The sequence below is a fragment of the Neurospora tetraspora genome (assembly GCF_033439725.1).
Source record: "Neurospora tetraspora strain CBS 560.94 chromosome Unknown B0H65scaffold_3, whole genome shotgun sequence".
Lineage (NCBI taxonomy): Eukaryota > Fungi > Ascomycota > Sordariomycetes > Sordariales > Sordariaceae > Neurospora > Neurospora tetraspora.
Window position 1 is genome coordinate 749,648 of NW_026944385.1, and position 21,097 is coordinate 770,744.

At 45.2% G+C, this 21,097-nt stretch overlaps 3 protein-coding genes across 3 annotated transcripts; 2 read left to right on the plus strand and 1 right to left on the minus strand.

Moving 5' to 3' along the window:
- Nucleotides 1–317: 317 nt before the first annotated feature.
- B0H65DRAFT_150320 (uncharacterized protein) lies at nt 318–3,138 on the minus strand. The gene is made up of 2 exons (XM_062821072.1): nt 1,981–3,138; nt 318–1,918 (listed from the first exon to the last, which is right to left on the minus strand). The coding sequence occupies exons 1-2, from the start codon at nt 2,894–2,896 to the stop codon at nt 438–440; spliced, it is 2,397 nt and encodes a 798-aa protein (XP_062682602.1). The 5' UTR covers nt 2,897–3,138; the 3' UTR covers nt 318–437.
- Nucleotides 3,139–5,125: 1,987 nt separating this feature from the next.
- Nucleotides 5,126–8,529, plus strand: B0H65DRAFT_150351 (uncharacterized protein). The gene is made up of 3 exons (XM_062821073.1): nt 5,126–5,257; nt 5,358–6,359; nt 6,411–8,529. The coding sequence occupies exons 2-3, from the start codon at nt 5,492–5,494 to the stop codon at nt 8,279–8,281; spliced, it is 2,739 nt and encodes a 912-aa protein (XP_062682603.1). The 5' UTR covers nt 5,126–5,257; nt 5,358–5,491; the 3' UTR covers nt 8,282–8,529.
- Nucleotides 8,530–18,162: 9,633 nt separating this feature from the next.
- Nucleotides 18,163–20,831, plus strand: B0H65DRAFT_460665 (uncharacterized protein). The gene has a single exon (XM_062826550.1). The coding sequence runs from the start codon at nt 18,370–18,372 to the stop codon at nt 20,668–20,670; it is 2,301 nt and encodes a 766-aa protein (XP_062682604.1). The 5' UTR covers nt 18,163–18,369; the 3' UTR covers nt 20,671–20,831.
- The last annotated feature ends 266 nt before the right edge of the window (nt 20,832–21,097 follow it).

Consider the following 21,097-nt stretch of genomic DNA (forward strand, 5'->3'; position numbering starts at 1 on the left):
AGATTCGGACGGTTCGCCATCCTACGTCCGCCTTCAACAGCCGTGAATGATGCAAGTAACACTCCAGGCTCATTGCTCATCCACAGAAAGATCCACGACGGAAAGGTGATCATAAGCACGACGAGAAAGAATAATATTGACATCCTGTAACCAAATGACTCCATAACATGCTTGACCCCATTCTCCCCTCCTAACATGTCCGCATGGCCTTCTCTCCTCAGTCAAACAGCGCAAGGAGATGTGCACTTGCACTTGGGAACATTGCAGAACGAGACTTGCCAATGTGAGTGAAGGTTGAGCCAAAACAAGATGCAAGACCCCAAGACCATAAAAACAAAGAAACCGAACTCCCATCACTCTCCAAGGACCCTCTCTCAACGCACCCTATGACCCCGGTCTCAACCAGCGAGTTGAGCAGCACACACCGTACCTGTAGCCTAACCTCCCCTTGTATTTGGGAATCCAGAGGGTGCTTGAAAAAAACTTCGAGAAGTTCGACCCGTAGCCGAAGGCTGCCCTCCGGTTGGAAACCCAGCTTGTCGCCACCTATCAGCTGTAAATTGAGACTGCTGCTGCCCTGGAATAGTTGCGGTCGAAGCCACACGCTGATGTCCCCTCCCAGCTTGAGCCGCAGGTTGCTGGCCTCTCCCGGCTGGGAACCGAGCCTGTGGCCCCGGACGAACTGCAGCCGAAGCCGCACGCTGCTGACCTCTTCCGGCTTGAAAGCCAGGCTGTTGTCCCGGACCCATTGCCGCCGAAGGGGCACGCGGTTGTCCTCTTCCTGCTGGAAATTGAGGCCTCTGCCCTCCCCAAGCTGGGAATTGAGGCGGTTGCCCTCTTCCGGCTTGAGCTGCAGGCTGTTGTCCCCTCCAGGCCGGAGCCATAGGTGGCTGCCCCCTTCCAGCTTGAAGTCCAGGCTGTTGTCCCGGAACAACAGCGGCCGAAGCCGCACGCTGCTGACCCCTTTCGGCTGGATCACCACGCTGTTGTCTCGGAAAATTTGCGACTGAAGCCGCACGCTGTTGCGCCAATCCAGCTTGAACGCCAGGCTGCCAGGCTGCAGGCGGTCTAGCTGGGCCCCCACGGCCACCTCCGGGGGCAGGGTTCTGCCAAAGCCTGAGTCTCTCCCTCCCCGACGGCGCCGGCTTATACGACGGCGGCGGCGCCCCCTCGAAGTACCGCCTGCCCCAGTCCCTCGCTTTCTTCGCCACTGGACCATCAGGCGGCTGCGCTGTTACCTTGGCCCTTATCAGTTTCTCTAGGTCGTGCAGATCTGGCCTATCCGCCGGATCATAACAGAGACACGCAGCAACGGCGTTCACCAAGTCGAAGTCGAGGTGACTGTAACCACAAACGAGCAAGTCCATGCCGTATCCCCACACCTCCTTCTCCGAGCCGTCTGGGTATCTCACGGCTGCCATGTTCGGCGTGGGCGGCGCCTCGAACTCGAAGAGCGTGATGAGCGAGTACATGATTATGCCGACCTGGTAGAGATTCGTCCACCAGTTGTAGTTTCCCGCCGTCTTGGCGCCGGATTCGCGCGGGCCCTCCTTGACGTGGTCCCACTCTTCGGTGAACTGTTCGGGCGCGAAGATGCTTTTCTTGCCTCGCCTGCGGCACGACCAGCGAAACTCGGACGAGGCTTGGTTGCCGCAAAAGACTTGGCACAGGCCGAGGTCAGCGATCTTGGCTATCGGAGTGGCGTTGTGTTCAGAACTGTCATAGTCCCCGACCAGGACGTTGGTCATATCGAGGTCGAAGTGGACAAGGGTTTTATGCTCGCAGTATGGTGTCAATTTGGGTAGGGGCAGGCAGCTTTCGGATGCTTGGGGCACAATGTAGTCGCTCATATGTGGGCTCTTGAACTCCTCAGGCATAAATACTCTCGGGTACGCCAGCCCTACGACGCCCTTGAAGACTGGTGATAGTGTTTTCGTGTTAGTCATTGTGATTATGATGTAGGGGGCTTGAGCTACTTACGACTGCCGAAAATATGCCAAAGAGTAAGTGGTGGAGCGTTGCCGTACGTGGTAAGATTAGCGGCAATTTGTGCTACTATCTTGCGGAGATCCCCGCGGCTCATAAACTCGAGAAACAAGACTTGTCTTGAGTCCCAAAGAGGAATGGCGTCGAGCGATGAATCGGGTTTACCCTTGCCCACCTTGGCCTTATCGTCGCTGCTTATCATCATCAAATCCGAGCCGAATGACCTTCTGGTGGACGAAGGCACAGTATTGGGTGCCGGTTGGATAGGCTGACCGTTGGGTCGCGCAAAATAGCCTGGGGGGATGCGTTGTGAGATATGCTTGGCTCCGGCAGTGCCCATATGGGCTTCGATCTCGCTCGAAAGGTAGCCCTTATCGCCGTCGATGTCTATCTTGCACACCACTTTGATGACCTGGCCATCTGGGCGTTCTTGCTCAAAGAGGTTGACGACACCGAGGCCACCCCATCCCAGAGTCCTTATGTGGCGCATTTTGATGCGCAGAAGCTGCTTTTCCAGCCATTTACTTCTGGCCAGTGCCCAGACTTCCTTCTCTGGAGGTCCGCCACCAAACCCCCAGGCCCCTACCTTCCTTCTCATACCACGCCGGACCAGGCCGCTGTAATTGCCGGGACCTTTCCAGGGGGATTTGATGGGGATTTTGCTGATGCGGGACTTGACTCGGCGGTCCATGGTTGCCCCATCCCAGTCGCTGGGAGAATTATTTCCATGACGGCGCCACTTGAAGAAGAATTCGGTGATCTTGTTGCGCCAGGCACGGACTGCTGCATCGGATTCTACGATGCTGGGGGATTTCGCTCTGGGGATGACGCGGGAGACGTTGGTGCCCTGGGTGAACTTGGGTATCGCCCAAGGATCTGCGTCAGTCCCCTCAGACACCTCGTTCGACATATTGACGTTTGGATCTGTCACTCGATTTTTTTGGAAAAGAGATTCTGAGTGTGAGTGTTGTTGGCCGTAGAGGTAGGTTGAAAAGAATGGCCATACGTAGACCAGTAGTCATGCTCTCTCCCCTATAAGATATCACTCGTAGCTTGCAGATGAGAGGGGGCTATGGTTGTCCCTGGCCCTTTTGTTCGGACGTCCTTTCTCGGTGAGACAAAGCAGAGCGTGAGAAGCTCGAAGGGTGCACTATGGCCGTGAAGGGGATTGAGGACATGGTGAACAAAGGGGACAACAAAGGGGAAGACAACAGTGTTTCCGGTTCCGTCCAAGGTGTGTAGACAATGGACTGAGAAGGACGAGAGTCTTTTTGAAATGCCGGCCGAAGACTGTGATTGTTGGAGAGTGGTGGCAGACAATCAATGTCGAGGTGAACAAGGACAAGGATGGAAATTGTTAAGGAACAGGAAGAGGATGGCTGCCACTAGGCAAAATGCTGAGTCATCAATCCTTCTTTGAGAGGAAAGAGTCAGAAATGAGGTTGGACTCTTGGACGGGAGTTGTTCCTGCCTCGAGAGCTGAGAACGGAGGGGGTCAGCGAAGGAGAAGCTCCAGAGTTGTGCATGTTGTGCAAATTATGCATCCAGTCTGCGTAACGCACACGCGCAAGCAGAAGTAGCGAACAGCGACACCTGACTTTTGAAGGCGGTCTTTCCACTTGGACGAGGAGACGCCTTCCACCTCTCCTTCTAGGAAGGAGGTCTCTTGAACTGTCCAAGTCACAATGGACAGTTCGGTTAGGCCCGCTTCAATATCGTAGAGCCTCAATGTTTAGAGGTAGGGTCTTTCGTCGCCAACTTGCGTCATTTGGCCGACAGCATTGACACCGCCAACGACCTACGCTACAACACTCTTTGCAAGACAAATCGGAATGACTGCGATTGTTTCCATCAGTATGTCTCTTCTATCTCTAACATGATTACTTGGGAGGACTGACTTACTGACTATGGCCAGTCTCACTCGAGATTCGAGAACCGACATGACGCGAAAAAGTCCATCAATGGCCGTCACGAAACCTCTACCGCCCACAACCGAGGACAATGCGAACCACGACTGTCGCCAGCAAACATTGGCAGCGTTCGAAACACGTCGACGGCAGATAGACTGACTGGCGGCGACGGTTATAAGAGTCGACATACCACAGACCGAAACAAAGATGCAAGCAGTGGAACGAGACAGGGGGCTCCCAATGTCACGGCGGATGGAGAGACGGGTTAGACGGGCGCCTAATGTCTGTCATTTCTGTGCCATTTCTGTGCCATTCCGAAACCGTCCTGTCCGCCGAGACTTGCAAGAAACCATTATTCAGAAACGCAAGCAATACGGCAAGCAATCACCGGCCAAACCAAGGTTTGTGAGAGACCTGTTGGACCTGTTGGATGCCTTGGACGAGGTCCCGTCATGGCTCCTCGGTGACGTTTTGAAACGACATAAGAGCTCCATTACAGGGCCCTCAGGTGGTTCCTCCAGGCCTCGGATCCCCAATTGGATGCTGGCGATCTCCAACGCAGCGCGGTTCACTCTTCCAACCGGATGGTGCCGTGAGCGGGCGGCTCCACCGTCTAGAGGTAGCGTGGTGCCACTTTTCAAGGGCTTCTGCTCCTGTGATTGGCCAATCGCCAAGAGCTCAGGTGTGCTGGAGCTGGGAGTTGTCCCTGGCAACACTCGATGGGGGCACACGAAAACAAAAATCCGAGCCAACAGTGGATATGACCCCGGGTATTGGAGGGCGTCGGCAAGTGAACGAATGTGGTCAGCACACACCACTGACCAAGCGACGGCTCGTCAGGCCTGGCTCATCCCCGGCAAACGCCCGCGCAAAACCCACAGTCAAACCCACTCTTCCATTCAGCTTGGATCCCCGTTCGTCTGTTTCGTTTACCACTCAGCTGTGTTGTTCTGGTTGTTGTGACAAGACAACCGAAGCACCACAATTTCCCTCTCTACACTATCCATCCATTCATCGTGTACCGTACCACTCCCAGACTCCAGAGAGGTACAACGAGTACCCACAAAAAGCCCCGAACGCGTCCAGTCGCGAGCCAGTGAGCTCTATAGGACAGACAGGCTAGGTAGACGACCGACGGAGGAGCCCTGCAGCCAGACAGACGCCAGACACGAGGGCAGCGCTGTTCCTAGAGTGCCTGCATCACCAAGCATTGCACCATCCGCCCGCGTGGCCCTCCCGTCCAGCATCATCGCATCGCCTTGCACGGGGCATCCAGACATCATCCAGACATCATTCCACCTCGTTGCCGTCCTGAGCACAAGCGCTACATCGTCTGGCTTGCGCTGCGTGAGGTAAGGCTGGCAAGCTGCCCATGGCCCACATGGACCTGACGCGCACATCAACAGTGCAGGGGGACTGCAAAGAAAACAACAGCTGACAGCTCTTCGCATCAATCGATAGTCTAGGAACCACACCTTCCATCTAATACACCCCCGTCTGGCCCAGCCCTCTGCGCAAATACGATCGCGACGGCGGCGACGACGACGACGACGACGACGACGACTCCCTCTACTCCATCGCTACCATAACCAACAATGATGTCCAATCCTCCTCTGTCCGGCGTCGCTCGCCCGCGACAGCGACTACATCGGCGTCAAAACTCGACTCCATCCGCCTTCGAGGCTGTCAAGATCGCTCCCTTGCCGACCTTCCCACAACAACAACAACAACAACAACAACAACAACAACAACAACGCCCGCACATGTCCCATCGACGAGGCCTCAGCCTGGATACCAGGCGTCACCCTCTCATGTCTTCAACGGTCACAACCACATCCCAGCAAGACTACTCATCCCTCGCCAGCACGACGGGCCCAGATACGGGAATACCCACGAGTCTGCCAGCGGCACCACAGGATATGCTAGCACAGCAGCAACACCAGGCGCACCTCATAGCACGCCCTGCCTCTAGCCAAACCGACTACAGTGATCTGTCGAGTGACAGCGGCGACTCGTTTCTACTATCGCCCCATGGCACACCACATCAACGAAACCACTTCATGGATGGATTGGCCTCGCAGGGCCCGATACCCGAACTGTCCCTGTCCTACGATACCTACATGGATTCCAACTTTGACGCCATGATGAAGAGGAACCAGGCCAACTATGACAACAACAACAATGTCATGGCCTCATCATCGTCTGCCAACCCAAATTTTGACTTCTTTGCCTCGGACACGGCGCTCTCTACTCCAAACTTTATGAGCTTTCCGGACCAAAGCCCCGCGGGGACGGGACAAGGAGGCTGGATATCGGAGGGCGAGGCATCCAACACCCAGTTGCGCCGAGCGTCAAGGCGGGTAAGCGGTGGATTAAACAATAGCCTCATAGACAAAGTTGCAAAGTACGAGCCTATGGCAAATGGGCAGAGACCAGCAACACCTCCCACGCACAATGCCGCCGGTAAGCATGCAGGATCTGACGTGTTGAGCGAGAATACTGAAAGTGAGATAGGATTCTATCCCCCGACACCAATGGAAACACCACACGATCGCTTCATGAAGCAACAAGCAACACAGCAGCAACAGCAACAGCAACAAACACTAAGGCCCAGCAGGTTTGCAGACGATTACGACGAGTCGATGGAGGAGACACTCAAACCTATACGAGGGCACCGGAGCAATCGCAACTCGGGCATTTTCCAAGAACTGCGTCAGCAGGCGGAAGCTATGGCTGCTGCTGCACCTGCAACGTCCCAAGCCGACAGCATGCCCACGACATTCCAATCGCACGCGCTTCCTGCACCTCAAGACGAAGATTTGTTGAGGATCCACTCTGAGTTCATCAAGTTGGAGCACGGGTTCACTTTCCCTGACATGGGGTCGCAGATGGGATCGCAGATGTCAGGACTTGGGGGGATGAGCCCTTTCGACAACAAGCCAGACCTTGGACCGCCATCAGAATACGGCGATGCCGATCCGCAGGCCTCCAGTCGCCAGAGTTCAGTTTCTCCCTCACGCCGTGGCTCGCCGCACCGACGAACCGACTCGATTGCCTCCATTGCCAGCGCTGCCAGCATTGCTAGCATCAACATCGAAGAGACCAAGACTGAAACAGGGGTGACTCTCGACGACATTGCCCAGTACATTGAAGGTCCCGACCCCGCAGACGGCAAATGGGTATGCACATACGAAGACTGTCGAAAACGCTTTGGCCGCAAGGAAAACATCAAGAGCCACGTACAAACGCACCTCAACGACAGGCAATACCAATGTCCAACCTGCAAAAAGTGCTTCGTGCGCCAACACGACCTCAAACGCCACGCCAAGATCCACACGGGCATCAAGCCATACCCATGCGAATGCGGCAACAGCTTCGCGCGGCATGATGCACTCACACGGCATCGGCAGCGTGGCATGTGCGTCGGTGCTTTTGACGGCATCGTGCGCAAGGTGGTCAAGCGTGGCCGACCACGGAAGAACAGGCCGGATATGGAAGAAAGAAAAGATAAGAGCGATCGCACGAGAGATCGGTCACGGAGCCATCATTCCACCAGTAGCTCCGTCAGTAGCTTTTCTGGCTATTCGGATAGCTCGGTGCCCAACTCCCCCGGGAACGACTATGATCATATAATCGACGATGAACAGTTTCCTGGCTTGCTGGACATGCCAATGGGGAATGTACCAAATCTGCCGCCGAGCATCGTATCCGGCCATGCGGGGCATGGGCATGGTGCGATGCCCAGTTCATCGACGATGAACCCGGCTGCAGCCACTATGTCGGTATCGGCAGTGTCTTCAGCGCCAATGCCGAGCTTCGATCCGAGGGTTAATGAAGTCATGAACGTGGACTCGCCGGCATCAAGAAATTACGCCAATTCCCCTTCGGCCGTGAGTAACTATAGTCATGCTAGCCATCCGTCGATATCAATTACCGAACATAACGGACCGGGACCGGATTTTGGGCTTCCAGGATCGCACAATGCTGCATCGCCAGCCAAGAGCGCTGTGAGCCACTATACGCCGCCAGAGCTATCGAGTAGCTCGTCACCGCCTACGCATACCCAGCAGCAACAAGGCAGTCAGGGACCGACGTACTATGATATGGATCCTAGCCATGGTGGCATGTCGAACATTCCAGGTCCCGCCACAAGCATGGGGATGGGCGCGGCGGTCGGTCCCACAGACGTCGATCCAACGAACATGCTTCTGCATGGGTATGAGCATCAAATGGATCAGAACATGATGCTCGGAAACTTGGACGGTATGGCCAAATTCGAGGTTATGGAGGGGTACGATCCAGCGGCGGAAGTGAATATGTTTGGGGATGCCCACGAAGGGGATGGGAGTGGTCACGGTGGGGGTAATATGTACTTTGGGTCGTGAGATGAGTGAGCCAGAAGTGGTGGCTTTGGGTTGATGATTCTTTTGCATCTTTGTTTATGGTTTGGGTTTTTGTTTGCGCTTTTTTGTTCTCTTTTGGGTTCACTTCGTTTGGAAAGGCTAACTTAATGACTGGACATCTACCTACCCTCTTCTGATCGGTAGAAGAGGCCTAATGCACACCGCAGGTTATTAATGGGATGGCAACAAGCGCCAGACCGGCGACGGTCCAAGGCGCCTTGGGGGGCTTTTGGGGGTAACAAATGGACTGTGAACAATCATCTCTGATCAAACGGAGAGAACAGGGGGGAGGGAAGTGTACGACTACGGTACTGGTTTGTGGTTATTTAATTTCTTGGTTCCTCTGCCGTTGGTGTCTGGAAAATAACAAGGGGAAAAGGGAGAAGGGGAACTAATGGGAAGCGGTTTACCTAGGAGAAAGGGACTGATGTATCCTGTCGGGTTGGAGATAGGGTTTGGGAAGGCGGCGGTTAATACCTACCTACATACGTAGTAGTATTCAGTTTTGGCTAGAGCTGTTTGGGATAATTCTCGCTTTTTGGTTTTCTCACATTCCCCCTGCTCGTCACCGTGACTTCGGCCCATCGAGGGTCCCATCGTGAACACGTGGGTCGTGATCGCCTCACCTGCAGCCAAGACACATATGTCCGCACGTGCCACCTCACCGGGAGAAGGTGCACTTCTGTCAGATTTACTGGTGTGATTGATTGAATCTGTGTAGCTGACTCGAGCGCTCTCTCTGCAGAAGGTCTGGGGGTTTGGGGGTATCCTATATTTGCTAAGACCTATTAAATTAGGTGGTTGGGACTCTGGCATCTAGCTTACATTTGGTTAGAATACTACCCTAGAATTTGATATACCCCTTTACTTGTAGACTTCTTTTACCTCTTTGAGGTCAAAAGTGAAGCTATTTATATATTGCTCTCGTTGTTTTATGTTTCTAGTCCTAGTATTTTATTTAGATTATTGAAATCTACCTTTCCCGGTATTATATTATCTCCTCCTCCGCTATCTTCCCGCAGTAGTACTTTAGCTATCCCTAATAATTCCTTGAATTTCCTGTATTCTAGAATACTTGATGCTTTTATTAATCCATCTATTGGCATTAACTTTGTTTCTAAATATTCGATATTGAGGTTTTTTTTCTCGAGAATCTCTCTCCTTAATTACTATTTATAAATATTTACATACTTCATCTTTATATTAAAAGTAGGCGTTTCCTTTGTAAGTACCCTAATAGTTTACTAATTATTATAATATAGAGTAGGAATAGGATCCTCTAGTAAATTTACCCTTAATATCGATATTAGTTGGTTTATAAAGAGGGTCTCTTTGGCCACCTCTTTAATTGCGTATAGCTCTACTTCTATTATTAACGTAGTAACCGCAGTCTATTTAATTACTCCCTAATAAATTAAACTACTATATAATTTGATTATAAATCCTTGGAAGCTCTTGCAATTACTTTTATTATTAATAAACGAAGCGTTAGAAGCAATTTCGAATTTATTATTCCCGCTAAAATAGAGTGCCTATATTTTTATTATTTTTAAATACTATATAACCTTGTCGCTCGCCGCTAAGTGAATAGGATTAGGATTGTAATTATATTTAATTAATTTACTTAACGAGAACGCAATATTTAATCAAATATTAATTTAGTACGCTCGTATTTTTACGTAATTGGCAATACCTTTATAAAGAACTAATTTCTTATACTTTATAGGCACTAAAGTTAGGCTGTAGCTAGATTTGAATAATTTAGTAATTTTATCGATATATACCTCTTAAAATAATTAGATTTTTCCTTAGTCTCAATTACGTATAATTTTAATACTTAGAAACCATTAGAATTCATCTCCTCTTATTAGGTAATACTATAATTGTAATTCTATTATATATTTTTTAATTTCCTTTATTTTACTTTCATTAAACGTAAAGACAATATTATCGATATAGTATAGTATAAAAATACTATCTTTCTTTATAATATATGGGTCTTTAGGGATTGCTTTAAATTTTATCGATTTAAATACCCCGTTTAGTTTTCGATACTATAATAAGGGAACTCGTCGGAAATTATATAGGGCCTTAATAAATTTAAGAACTTTCCTAAGTATTCGGTACCTTAGTAATATACGTATATAAATCTTCTTATCGAAGTAAGTATTTATATAAGCGTTAACTGCGTTATATTAAATAAATTTAAAAGTAAAACGAATAGTAAGAGTAATAATAGTACGAAATAATCGACTTATAAAAATGGACGCGTATGTATTAACTCCTATCTTTTTCTATTAATTATTTCTTATAACGAACCTCGCTTTTACCTTATTAAATATCCTATTCTTATTGAATTTATAAATATAAACCTATATATAATCGAAGATTTACTTACGTTTAGAGTAGGGAATATCTTTATTTACTTCAATCTACGTCTTTATATTTTTATAACTCTTAAAGTAAATTTCTTCTAATTCCTTAAATTATTAACTAAACATGTAATTATTTAGATTGTAATGCTTTTTAAGTATTAGAGGGAGATTAGGTCGGTATACCCTATTAAAACGACCGTATTTTACAATTAATTATTCGATTTCCGCCTTAATAATTATTTTTATAATTATTTTATTTATTAATTAGGCTAATTTATTAGCGCTAAAGGCAGCTTTCTATAATTCTGAATAGTAAATATATTAATCGATAATTCGGTCGATAGAATAATTAGTATAGAGTACGGCTAACGGAGTAAATAGAAGCAATGGGTATAAATTTATAATACATTTAATAAATATTTTATTATTAATTAATTATTAAATTAGTACCTCCTATAGCTAACTACTCTTATTTTAGGAGACTTTTTAATTCCCTTGATAATCCTCCTAATTTTAATCGAAGAGATTTGACAGGAGAAGTTTAATATTATTATTATTAACGTCGTTTAATAGCGTATAGCATTTAATATAAGATAGTTCAGATACCCTCGAGGGTTGGTTAGCGGGTTCGTTTATCCTATTAAATAAATTAATAAACTCTTCGTTAATAATTTTAAAATTATCTTTAAACTTTTTAACGTTTAAATAGTAAGTAATATCCTCGTCGAATATTACATCCTTAATTTAAACAATCCGATTTATATAGGGATTCTATATACAATAGATAGAAGTCGTTAAATAACCAATAAAATATCCAATTTAGGCCTTTAGGTTATACTTTTAAAATCTCTACTCCTTCCTCTAAGCGGCGCTTATTATAGTAAATACTTTATACTTATAAATTCGAAAGTAGCTTAAATTTAGTTTACGTAATTCTTACTAACTATATTAGTTTACAATATAGGTGTAGAATTATTCGAAGGGGGATTTCTAATTATATAAATAACGAAGGGAACGATTAATAAAATAAACGGCTGCGTAAATAATCTTTAACTATAAATCTTTTAATATTTTCAAACTTAATAATATCGTACAATATTTCTCTTTAGCTATACCCCTTGAACGTTCTACCCCTCCATTTTATATTTAAATATTAAGAATAGAAAATTTAAGAACTATATTATACTGGGCGAATTTATCCTTAATTTTATTACATAAATTCGTTATTATACTTAATAATTTTAATATTAATATCATATTAATATTTAAATATTTAAATATAGCTAATTAAAGTATTAATTATCGTAATAACTTTTCGGTTTAATAAATGATAATCCTAAATTAATCCTTACTATTAATAAATAATTAGAAAGAGGTAGTGTAATCCTCTAAATCTTAATTTAAAATTAAAGAAAGCGACGGCGAATCTTTCCCTTAGGCCGTAGCCTCGGTCTTTCGAAACGCAGCTAACTTATCGTTTTATTTTTACTATACTATATACGTCGTATTTAATTAAAAGTGTATTATATAATTATACTCCGTTAACGTTCTATAAATAATTAAATATTTAAGGACTTAAGTAACCGAACCGTTAATACTATACTTCCGCTAATTATTTCGAAGGTCGTCGCGTATATAAATTAATTTAATAATAACGTATTATGAACGAAGCTCTAATAAATAAAAGGGAAATAATTTTAATAATTATTTAATTATAAATAATATTTAAATAATAAAAGAATAGACTGTTAACCTTCTTTAAATAGTTATTTAATAATTGATAATTCTAATAGAAACCCTACCTTCGTAATTAAAAATAAGAAACGAAATTAATAGTAAAGTTAAAGTAGAAGGCGATTTCCTTCAACCGTAGCTTTAAAGGACTATTCTTACCCTTAATAATAATATTGACCTTTTTAAACCCTTTAATTTCTATTTAAATATTATTAACTTATGAAAAATTATCTAAATTAGTATAACAAAAGTAAAAGAAACGAATAATTCTATTAAGTACGTAAAATAAACTACTTAAATTAAATATTATTAATTTTTTAAAAGGGTAAATCTCGTTTCTAATTTTAAATACCCCGCTAATTTAAAAAATTATTTCATAAACCTAATTCAATAATTATACTAATTCTTCCTTCTTAATTTTCTCTTCCTTTTTAAAGAATTTAATTACTTCCTTAGCGAATTTTAGATTTCTTACGAAATTAGTTTTAATAACACATTTAATAGATGGGTATAATTTAAAATATAAAAGCTTTACGCTTAAATTAACGTACTAATAATCTTTAAGAAAATAATAGCCTCTCTTATATACTTTATATATTATACTATTACCCTTCTTATATAATTAAATTTTAGATTTATTTAACGGAAGCTTTCTCTTCCTAATACTAAGACCCTTTAACTTTTTATTTCTTACCGTTGTAACGAATATCCTTATTTCTAATATTATAGCTTTCGCTATTATATCTTTAACTATTATATTCGATACTAATTTCATTAATGTTAAAAATACTATAATAAACTCCTCTTCTTCCGGTGGCGACCCTATAATAAATGTTATCGATACCGTATTATTTAAAATTTTTATAGACTTTTATATATTTGAGAATATTAATGGCTATTTCCTTATCGAATTTCTAAACGCTATTATACTACCCCGGACAGACGATTTTAACCGCGTTGATAAAATTAAAATACTATAAATTAACGATGAAAATTTCTCCGATTTCTTTATTCTAACCGTTATTTATAATATTAAATTAAATTTATAATTAATGAATATAATTCTTAAATCCTTTTATAAGGATAGCGACGGCCTTATAGTATATTCTTCTTATTTTAATCTAATTATCGACCGCTTTATGATTCGTTATTTATTTAAAATTTTAATATTATTCGTTAGTATTATATTCTTCCTTTATAACTTTATTTTAAAGTCCGTAATTAATTAACAATTTTATTTAAGTACGTAAAGCCTTATTACTAATTATAAATTCCTTTTAATTTTTATTATTATTATGATAGAAGCTAACCTTTAATTTATAAAATTATTTATTAATAAAGTCGTCTTCGGTAATAAAAATATCGATTACAATTTCGTTTCGGTCGCGGTATTCAATAGGTTTTTTATAGTTAGTCCCGTCTTAATAAATAACAATTTGGGAATTAATACCGCTATTGAAACGTATAAATTCCGCTTCAGTATTAGTAATATAACTTCTAACCTCCTTTATTATAAGGTAGTAATTGGGATAAGGCTATTTCGGGGCGGATAGCTTCTTAATCTTTCTTTAAAGCTAATCCTTAAGAACATTAAGGATATATTTCAATTAGAGTATAAATTCCTATTACGACCAGTCATCGCCGTCTTTGAGGTAAGCGACGTTTTCTTTCGTTTCGGTAAGCTTTAAGAGGGACATTATAATCCGGTTATTATTTACTATTCGTACGTATTAATTGTTATATTAATAAGTTGTATATTAAACTATTAATTATCAGATTTACTAATATAATTAATTAAATCTATATAGCTAATTCGAACGCTCTCTCTATAAAAGGTCTGGGGGTTTGGGGGTATCCTATATTTGCCAAGACTAGGGGTCGATATTTTCCGTAAATCTGGGATTTTTTCATTTCCTTACACTTTTCCTTACCGAAATTCTGGTAAGAGTCCGTGCACGAGTCCGTGCACAGCACCCACAATCTACGGTCTGGTAATTAAATCTGGTTAATCTCTGGCACTTTCTAACAGGGTAAATCGTTGGAAATCTAACCTTTTTGTACATCGATTCGCTTTTTAAGCTCGCTATTACTAGCTCTTTATTTATATTACGATACTTGTCCAACGTCACTTTTAAGCTATCTAACGCGAATTTACCCTCGTTAATAATTTTGGTAACGTTTATTAGATTGCCACTTGCTGCTATTGCTAGTACTAAGTAGCCGTTAATATTACCCGCCTTTTTCGCTATTTTGCTGCTTGTAAGTAGTATACCCTTAACCGTGCCTAATAGTAAGTCTAAGGCCGTAAGGATATACGAAGGTATATTTTATTATTAATCGACGTGTAAAAGGAGAAGGTCGACCTCTATATAGTAAAAGTAGTTCTCTTTAATAGTAGGGAATTTACTCTCTTTGAGAGTAGTCCTATAAAGGCTTTCCTCTACTCGCTAATTCCTCTTTATACTCCGCTAAACGCGGCAGCTATACGCGATGAGTAGTTGCCTAAAGTCCATAATTTTATAAAGAATTAATTGAAGATTACCCTCTTCGAGCCCACCTAATATATTAATATTTTTTTTAATAAGTCTAACGACTACGCTAGCCGTTGTATTATTAATATTTCCTTCGTTATACCTAACGGACTATTGTTCTTTTAGATTAATAAAGATATCAGTATTATTAAATATATATCCGCTAATTTCGCCGCTATAGTTACCGCGGTAATTATTAATATAGTAAGGGGATAAATAGGTAAAGTAAATACGTTTATTACCGATATTTATAACGTAGTACGACGTACTATTTAAAATTTAATTATAAATAACTGTTTTAATTATGCTTTTACGGTTCTTTACAACTTTTACTCCCTTTAATTACTTATAAAGGATATGTTCAATATTCTTACTTTTAAGAGCGTTATTTAAAAGGTTAGTTGCTTAATTAATTACTTTTGCGCTTCGAAGTTGTAGCTATTATACTTACGTACGTTAATAATGCTTTATTGCGGTCGTATTATTTTCTTATTAGCTAAGTAAGTATATCCCTTTATTATTTATTTAGTATAGTAAATTAATTAAATTGGTATAAATACTCGATAGGGGTCGTAATATAAATTAGTTACTTCAATTAAAAAATCGAAGTTCGTATTATAAACCTTCGCTATATAAGCGTAATTCTATAATTGGTATTAAGATGTATTAGGCGTATAAGAAGAAGGCGCTACTTTTATACGTTATAATTAAATGTTCGAGATTATTGAGAGTATGTAATTCTAGGGTAATTTCGAGAAGTTTGAGCGTTTCTTTTTGCTACTTTACGAAGTCTAACTTTCTTTAAAGGTAGATCGAACGTACGTTAGTTACGTTATTAAGAAGTAGTTTGAAATTTAGGGGGTATAGGAGTAATTTTAATACTCTATACCTATTATGGAGTAGTAGGAGTTCGAGCGCCTCTATATTGCTAGAAGGATTAAGTAATTAAATCCCCTAAATTAGCTAAGCTACCTTTTACTACCGATTATTATTATTATAGAAGTAATTAAAGCTATTCGCCCTCATATTTTAAGTATTTAAATAATAATTATTATTTTCCTTTAATAATATACTTATTACTTTATTGTATTCATTGTACGAGTTATTGAAGACTTTTTTAATTTTAGGATTCGGGAAGGGATATACGCGCTATATGCCCAAGTCTGGAGGTTTGATTTCGAGCCCAAGTAGTTCTAGGTATATTTATTAGACTATCGATCCGGTATAACGCTATTTATAAGGAGGGTATTTAGTACGGCAGTTAATAATGTACTTTACGACCGAGCCTTTTCGACTATGAACTTTCTAGAGTTACCTATACGTAATTATTTATTAGGAGAGCGGATGGATTAAGCTACTTTTATTTTTATAAATAGGAAGTATCTATACGATTTAGATAGCTCTTTCGTTGCGCTAACTTACGAGGAAAGAGAGGCACGTTTGATTGAGATCGAGGAACGTTTGTATAACAATATGCTAGCGGACAATCAACTAGAACAATAAAACGAGTAAATAGACTGCCTAATTGAGAAGAAAGTAAATAAATACTATGAAAGACCAGTCGATATTTATCTATGTAATCATCTTTTTATACAGATTTTACTGATTTTAGCGCTAGTTCTGGTGCCCTACTTAGCTTGTTGGGTGCAAAAAGGAAAAATTTTATCACGTGTATTGCCACGTGACCTGTAAATCTGGTAAGAGATCCTTATTTTTCACTTCAATTACCGAAATTTCCATTTCTTACCGCTTACAGGAATTTCCGATCGACCCCTAGCCAAGACCTGTTAAATCAGGTGGCTGGGACTCTGGCATCTAGCCCACATCTGGCCAGAATACCACCCTAGAATCTGACAACTTCAACGTCCACAGTGCAATTACTGTGACAACACATGGAAGGCCCCACCATCTTCGCCGACCTCACTGCGGTGCAGCGTCCATCAGGCACTGTCGGATTCCATTGCATTGGCACGAGCGGGCAGCTAAAAACTCCTTTAACGACTCCCGTCGTAATATCTCATTCAATAACCCACCTGTATCTCAACCGAACCACCACCTCCGAAACCTAAATCGAGCACCCCCAAGGCCAAAAGTCAACAACCCAGGAGCACCTCATCACCTTCAACATTAAAATCACCAACATCAACATTAACCCCACAACCAAACCCAACACAGTCTACTCAGTACAACCACTCAGCATTCAAATGACACAATGACACCCACCACCACCACCACCACCACCAACGAAAAAAAAACCCTCTTCAACCCCCTAGCCACCACCCCAGCAACCAACCTCACCTCCCCCCTGCCCGCCGATCTAGACGCCGATATCCTCGTCATCGGAGGGAAGGATGTCCGGCATATCTTGTATACGGCTTATTCCGAAGTAGGGGGGCATGGACAGCATGGACAGCAAAATGACGCGGGGGAGAGGAGGAGTCTAAGGGAGAGGAAGATCGATATTACCATGAGTAATGAGGATAAGTACGTGGTGGCGAGGAATGTGTTGGGGTTGAGTCTTGTTTTGGGGTTGGAGTTGGGTGGGGAGGGGGATGGGGATGAGGAGGGGAAGGGGAAGGATGCTGCGAGCGAAAAGGCCTTGAAGGAAAAGCTCGCCAGGATATGGGACATTTACTACACTCGCTTCCTCCCCGACCCGGAAACCAGGGACTTACTAGCCCTCCAAGCGGAAAGACTATATCAGCTTTCCAAGACGATGGAGGACTGGGAGCAAGGACCATATGGCGGGATGATACACTTTCTCAACCAAAAAAGCTTGGACGCGGTAAGGGGTGTTTGGGAACAATACGCCGAAGCAGCAAGGTCAGCACCTGGGACGGAAAAGATTGGGGAGCTTGCGGGGGCAATGAAGCAGGGTATGAAGTTATCACCCTCAGAGCGCCAGGCCTGGGCGTTAGGCTCGTCAGCCGCGCCCTTGACAGCCGTCCTAAAGGATAGAATACGGAACTACGTTCGGTGGACTTGGGAGTTTGACCAGGAAATCGCGGAGGGAAAGAAGATGTTTCCTAACCCTACGTTCGCTGTCGGCTTGTTGTCCGAATCCTCGGGCCAGGGCCGCCGTCTAGCCTACCCCTCTAATGGCGTACTAGGTTATCATCTCGCTTTGGCCAAGGCACCGCTTACTGAGCTCTCCCCGCTGCGTCCTTCTAAGGAGGAGGAGGAGGACGACGATGATGACGACGATGGAAACACGACTGTTCTCGGTGTGGCAAAGCACCAGTTTGCTCAATGGTCTCTTGCCTTCCGGGAGCTTGCGGCCGCGAAGCAAAAAAGACTGACGATCCGGTTCGCGGTAGATGGATGGTTTCCGCTTTGCCAGTCTCTACTTCACCCACCAGCGGCAGAGACCAAAAAACAGTTCGACATAATCGACACCACCGACCTCTCTTCTCCTTCGTTCTCCCTCAGCATGTTTTGGTCCCCCTTTGCGGCCGGCGTTCCCGACCCGCCTGGCCTTCTTGGGCTGATGGTTGCCGCCAAGCGATTGCTTAAAGACCGGCCATCTTCGACGCTGGTTATGGACAACGGGGAGGGGGTTTCGCTGGTTGTTGATGTTGATGGCGATGACATGGACTCTAATAACTCCAGATTTGCTGAGGCTGCCAACTCGACGACCGGCGCGTTCATTCTGGGTCTGACGCCGGTGGAATATTGGAGTAATGCTAGTGTTAGGGCGACGGTGGATGAGTGTCTTGGGGCTGCTGCGCAGTTGTATGATGATGATGACGATGATGATGATGTTTATGCCGCTGGCGGTGGACTAGGTGAAGGGGCTGGCGTGAAGGAGAAGGAGAAGGAGAAGGCGGCTGCTAGGGTGAAGAAGTTGGAGGAAAACGGACTGCAGATTAGTAATCGGCTGTTGAGGAAACACTCTAGGTGGCTAAATCCTGGGCAGCACGGCGGAAAGTGGAGGAAGCCAACGGTTGTCGTCGATGCAAAGGAGTTGGCGGAGGCGGCGTGGAGGGTTTATCAGAATTTGGTGGTTTTCCAGATCGAGGGCCAGCGGGTGGTGCATCAGGGGCAGGAGCTGGTCAAGGTGTCTTGGGGGGAGGGTCTGTGGCAGACCCTTTTGGACTTTTTGGGTGTGGTTTGTGGGCAGTTTGAGACGGATAGGGAGGAGTTCCGTCGGGCTATTCTAGAGAAGATCGGGGGCAATTCCGTGCAGGATGCCTTGCTGAAAAAGGCGTTGGAGGAGGTATCTGGCTCTGAGTCGACGACGGCAACCGAGGCGGAAGCGGATGGCTGCCCGGTGTTTACAGCAAGCTTTGATGTCTCTTCGGGTATACTCAAGACCATCACCGGCCATCTGGATTTCATCACGGAAGAGGACAAGCGGTTACTGGCTGATAAGACCGTCCCCATCAGTCTTCGCCAGTCTTCTCCTTGGACTATCGACATCGTCTTGGGCGCCGGGACACTTGTCAAACCACTCGTCTTCCCGACCCCCGTTCTAAAAGAAGGCAGCAAAACGCGCATCGCTCGCACTTCAGGGTACATTGAAGTGATCGCGCCCGCGATTCTCAACCCCCGATCTGCGATACCTGCCAGTGTGCTAGACGAGTACATTTTCCCTACAGTCCTACAAGCCACCGACCCATCGTCAGAGTCATCCCAACTCATCCCCGTCCCCCTCAACGCCGCCACGGTCAACCTCGACTCGCTCCCCATCCTCTCCCTCTCCGACGCCTCTCGACTCTCATTTCTCGGCCCCTTAGCTTCCTCCATCTACTCACCCCGCGAACTCCGTGTGCGTCAAGCCGCTTTCGAACAGAGCCTAGATGAATCCAGCTGGGGCTCGGCAAGACTAACCCTCAAGGAATCCTTCCTCACCATGATCAACATCGCTGCCGGCCTGCAAGTGGGACAATCCGGTCTTTTCGCCCTCAGCCCCGTTTCTGGGCCCGGGTCCGGGTCATCGTCATCGGATGGTAGGCACATCCTAATCCTCGTCTCCGCCATCCGACTCGACTGCAGCGCCCAGTCCGGTGGGGGGATAATTCTCGATGCGGCCGTACTGCCGCTTACCCGCTCTTTGCTCGACAACACCAAAAAGTCCGCATCCAGCGGCGGCGGCGACGGCGGCGACGACGACGACGAGGAGGACCTCCAATCCTTCCTAGTCCTCCTCCGCACCCTCGAATGCGTCGACCTCACCGTCACCGACGCCGAGCTCTCCCTCTGGAAATCCATCCTCCCTTCCTTCGCCGAACGCTGCCGTACCTGGTCCCACTCCCCCTCCTCCTGCGAATACGTCACCACCGGCGGCCACGTCCCCCTGAGCCTCCAAAAGGGGGAACCAGTCCTCTGCACCTGCGGCACCGGCCATTTCCCCCCCAACTACCTCTCCTTACCCCTCTGGGAGTCAGCAGCAGCCCGGCACGCCACGCGCGTGGCTATTTCCGCTCCGTACTGCTCCCCCACCGTAGAAAGGGTGGTGTTCGATCCGGTTTTGGCTAGAAAGATTGCGGAGCGCGGGCTGGAGGAGGCACTCCGAAAAAAGGAGGAGAGGTGTAGGTGTTGTGGGAAGGGGGAGGAGGAGCTGGTTGAGGAACTGAAAGCGAAGGGGGGGGAGACGGCTGGGAAAACGGCGGAGGTGTTGAGGAAGTGTGCGAGGTGTTTGAAGGTTAGGTATTGTAGCGCCGAGTGTCAGAGGAGGGATTGGAAGACGCATCGGACGGAGTGTGTGGAGAGTGAGGAGCATCATCGGTGAGGAGGGGGTAGAGAGGGGGTAGAGAGGGGAAAGTAGTGTAGTGTAGGTAGTGAAGCATGTTTTGCAATTTGAGTGTTGCAGCATTCGGAACGTTGTGCAATTTTAGATAGGAAGCATGCTGAGTTTAGCGATTACTCGGTGGCGGAATATGCATTGACGTACATCGTTCATCGTATGGGGGGTTGGTGATGAAATCAATGCCCTTTCTCAACCTGTTACTTATTCTCCTGCTTTCTACTACCTGCCGTGACTCTAGGTCTCAAGTTTAAGAGAAAGAGCGACACTGCCCAGATCAGCTATGCTTATTCTTTTCGTTCATCACCTTGGTCTTGAGGTTATTGGTTCAACCGGTACCTATAAATCGATTCTGTCAATCTAGCTTGACAGCTCCAACAACCTTGTGTCGCCCATGTGCCCGCTTGTTCCT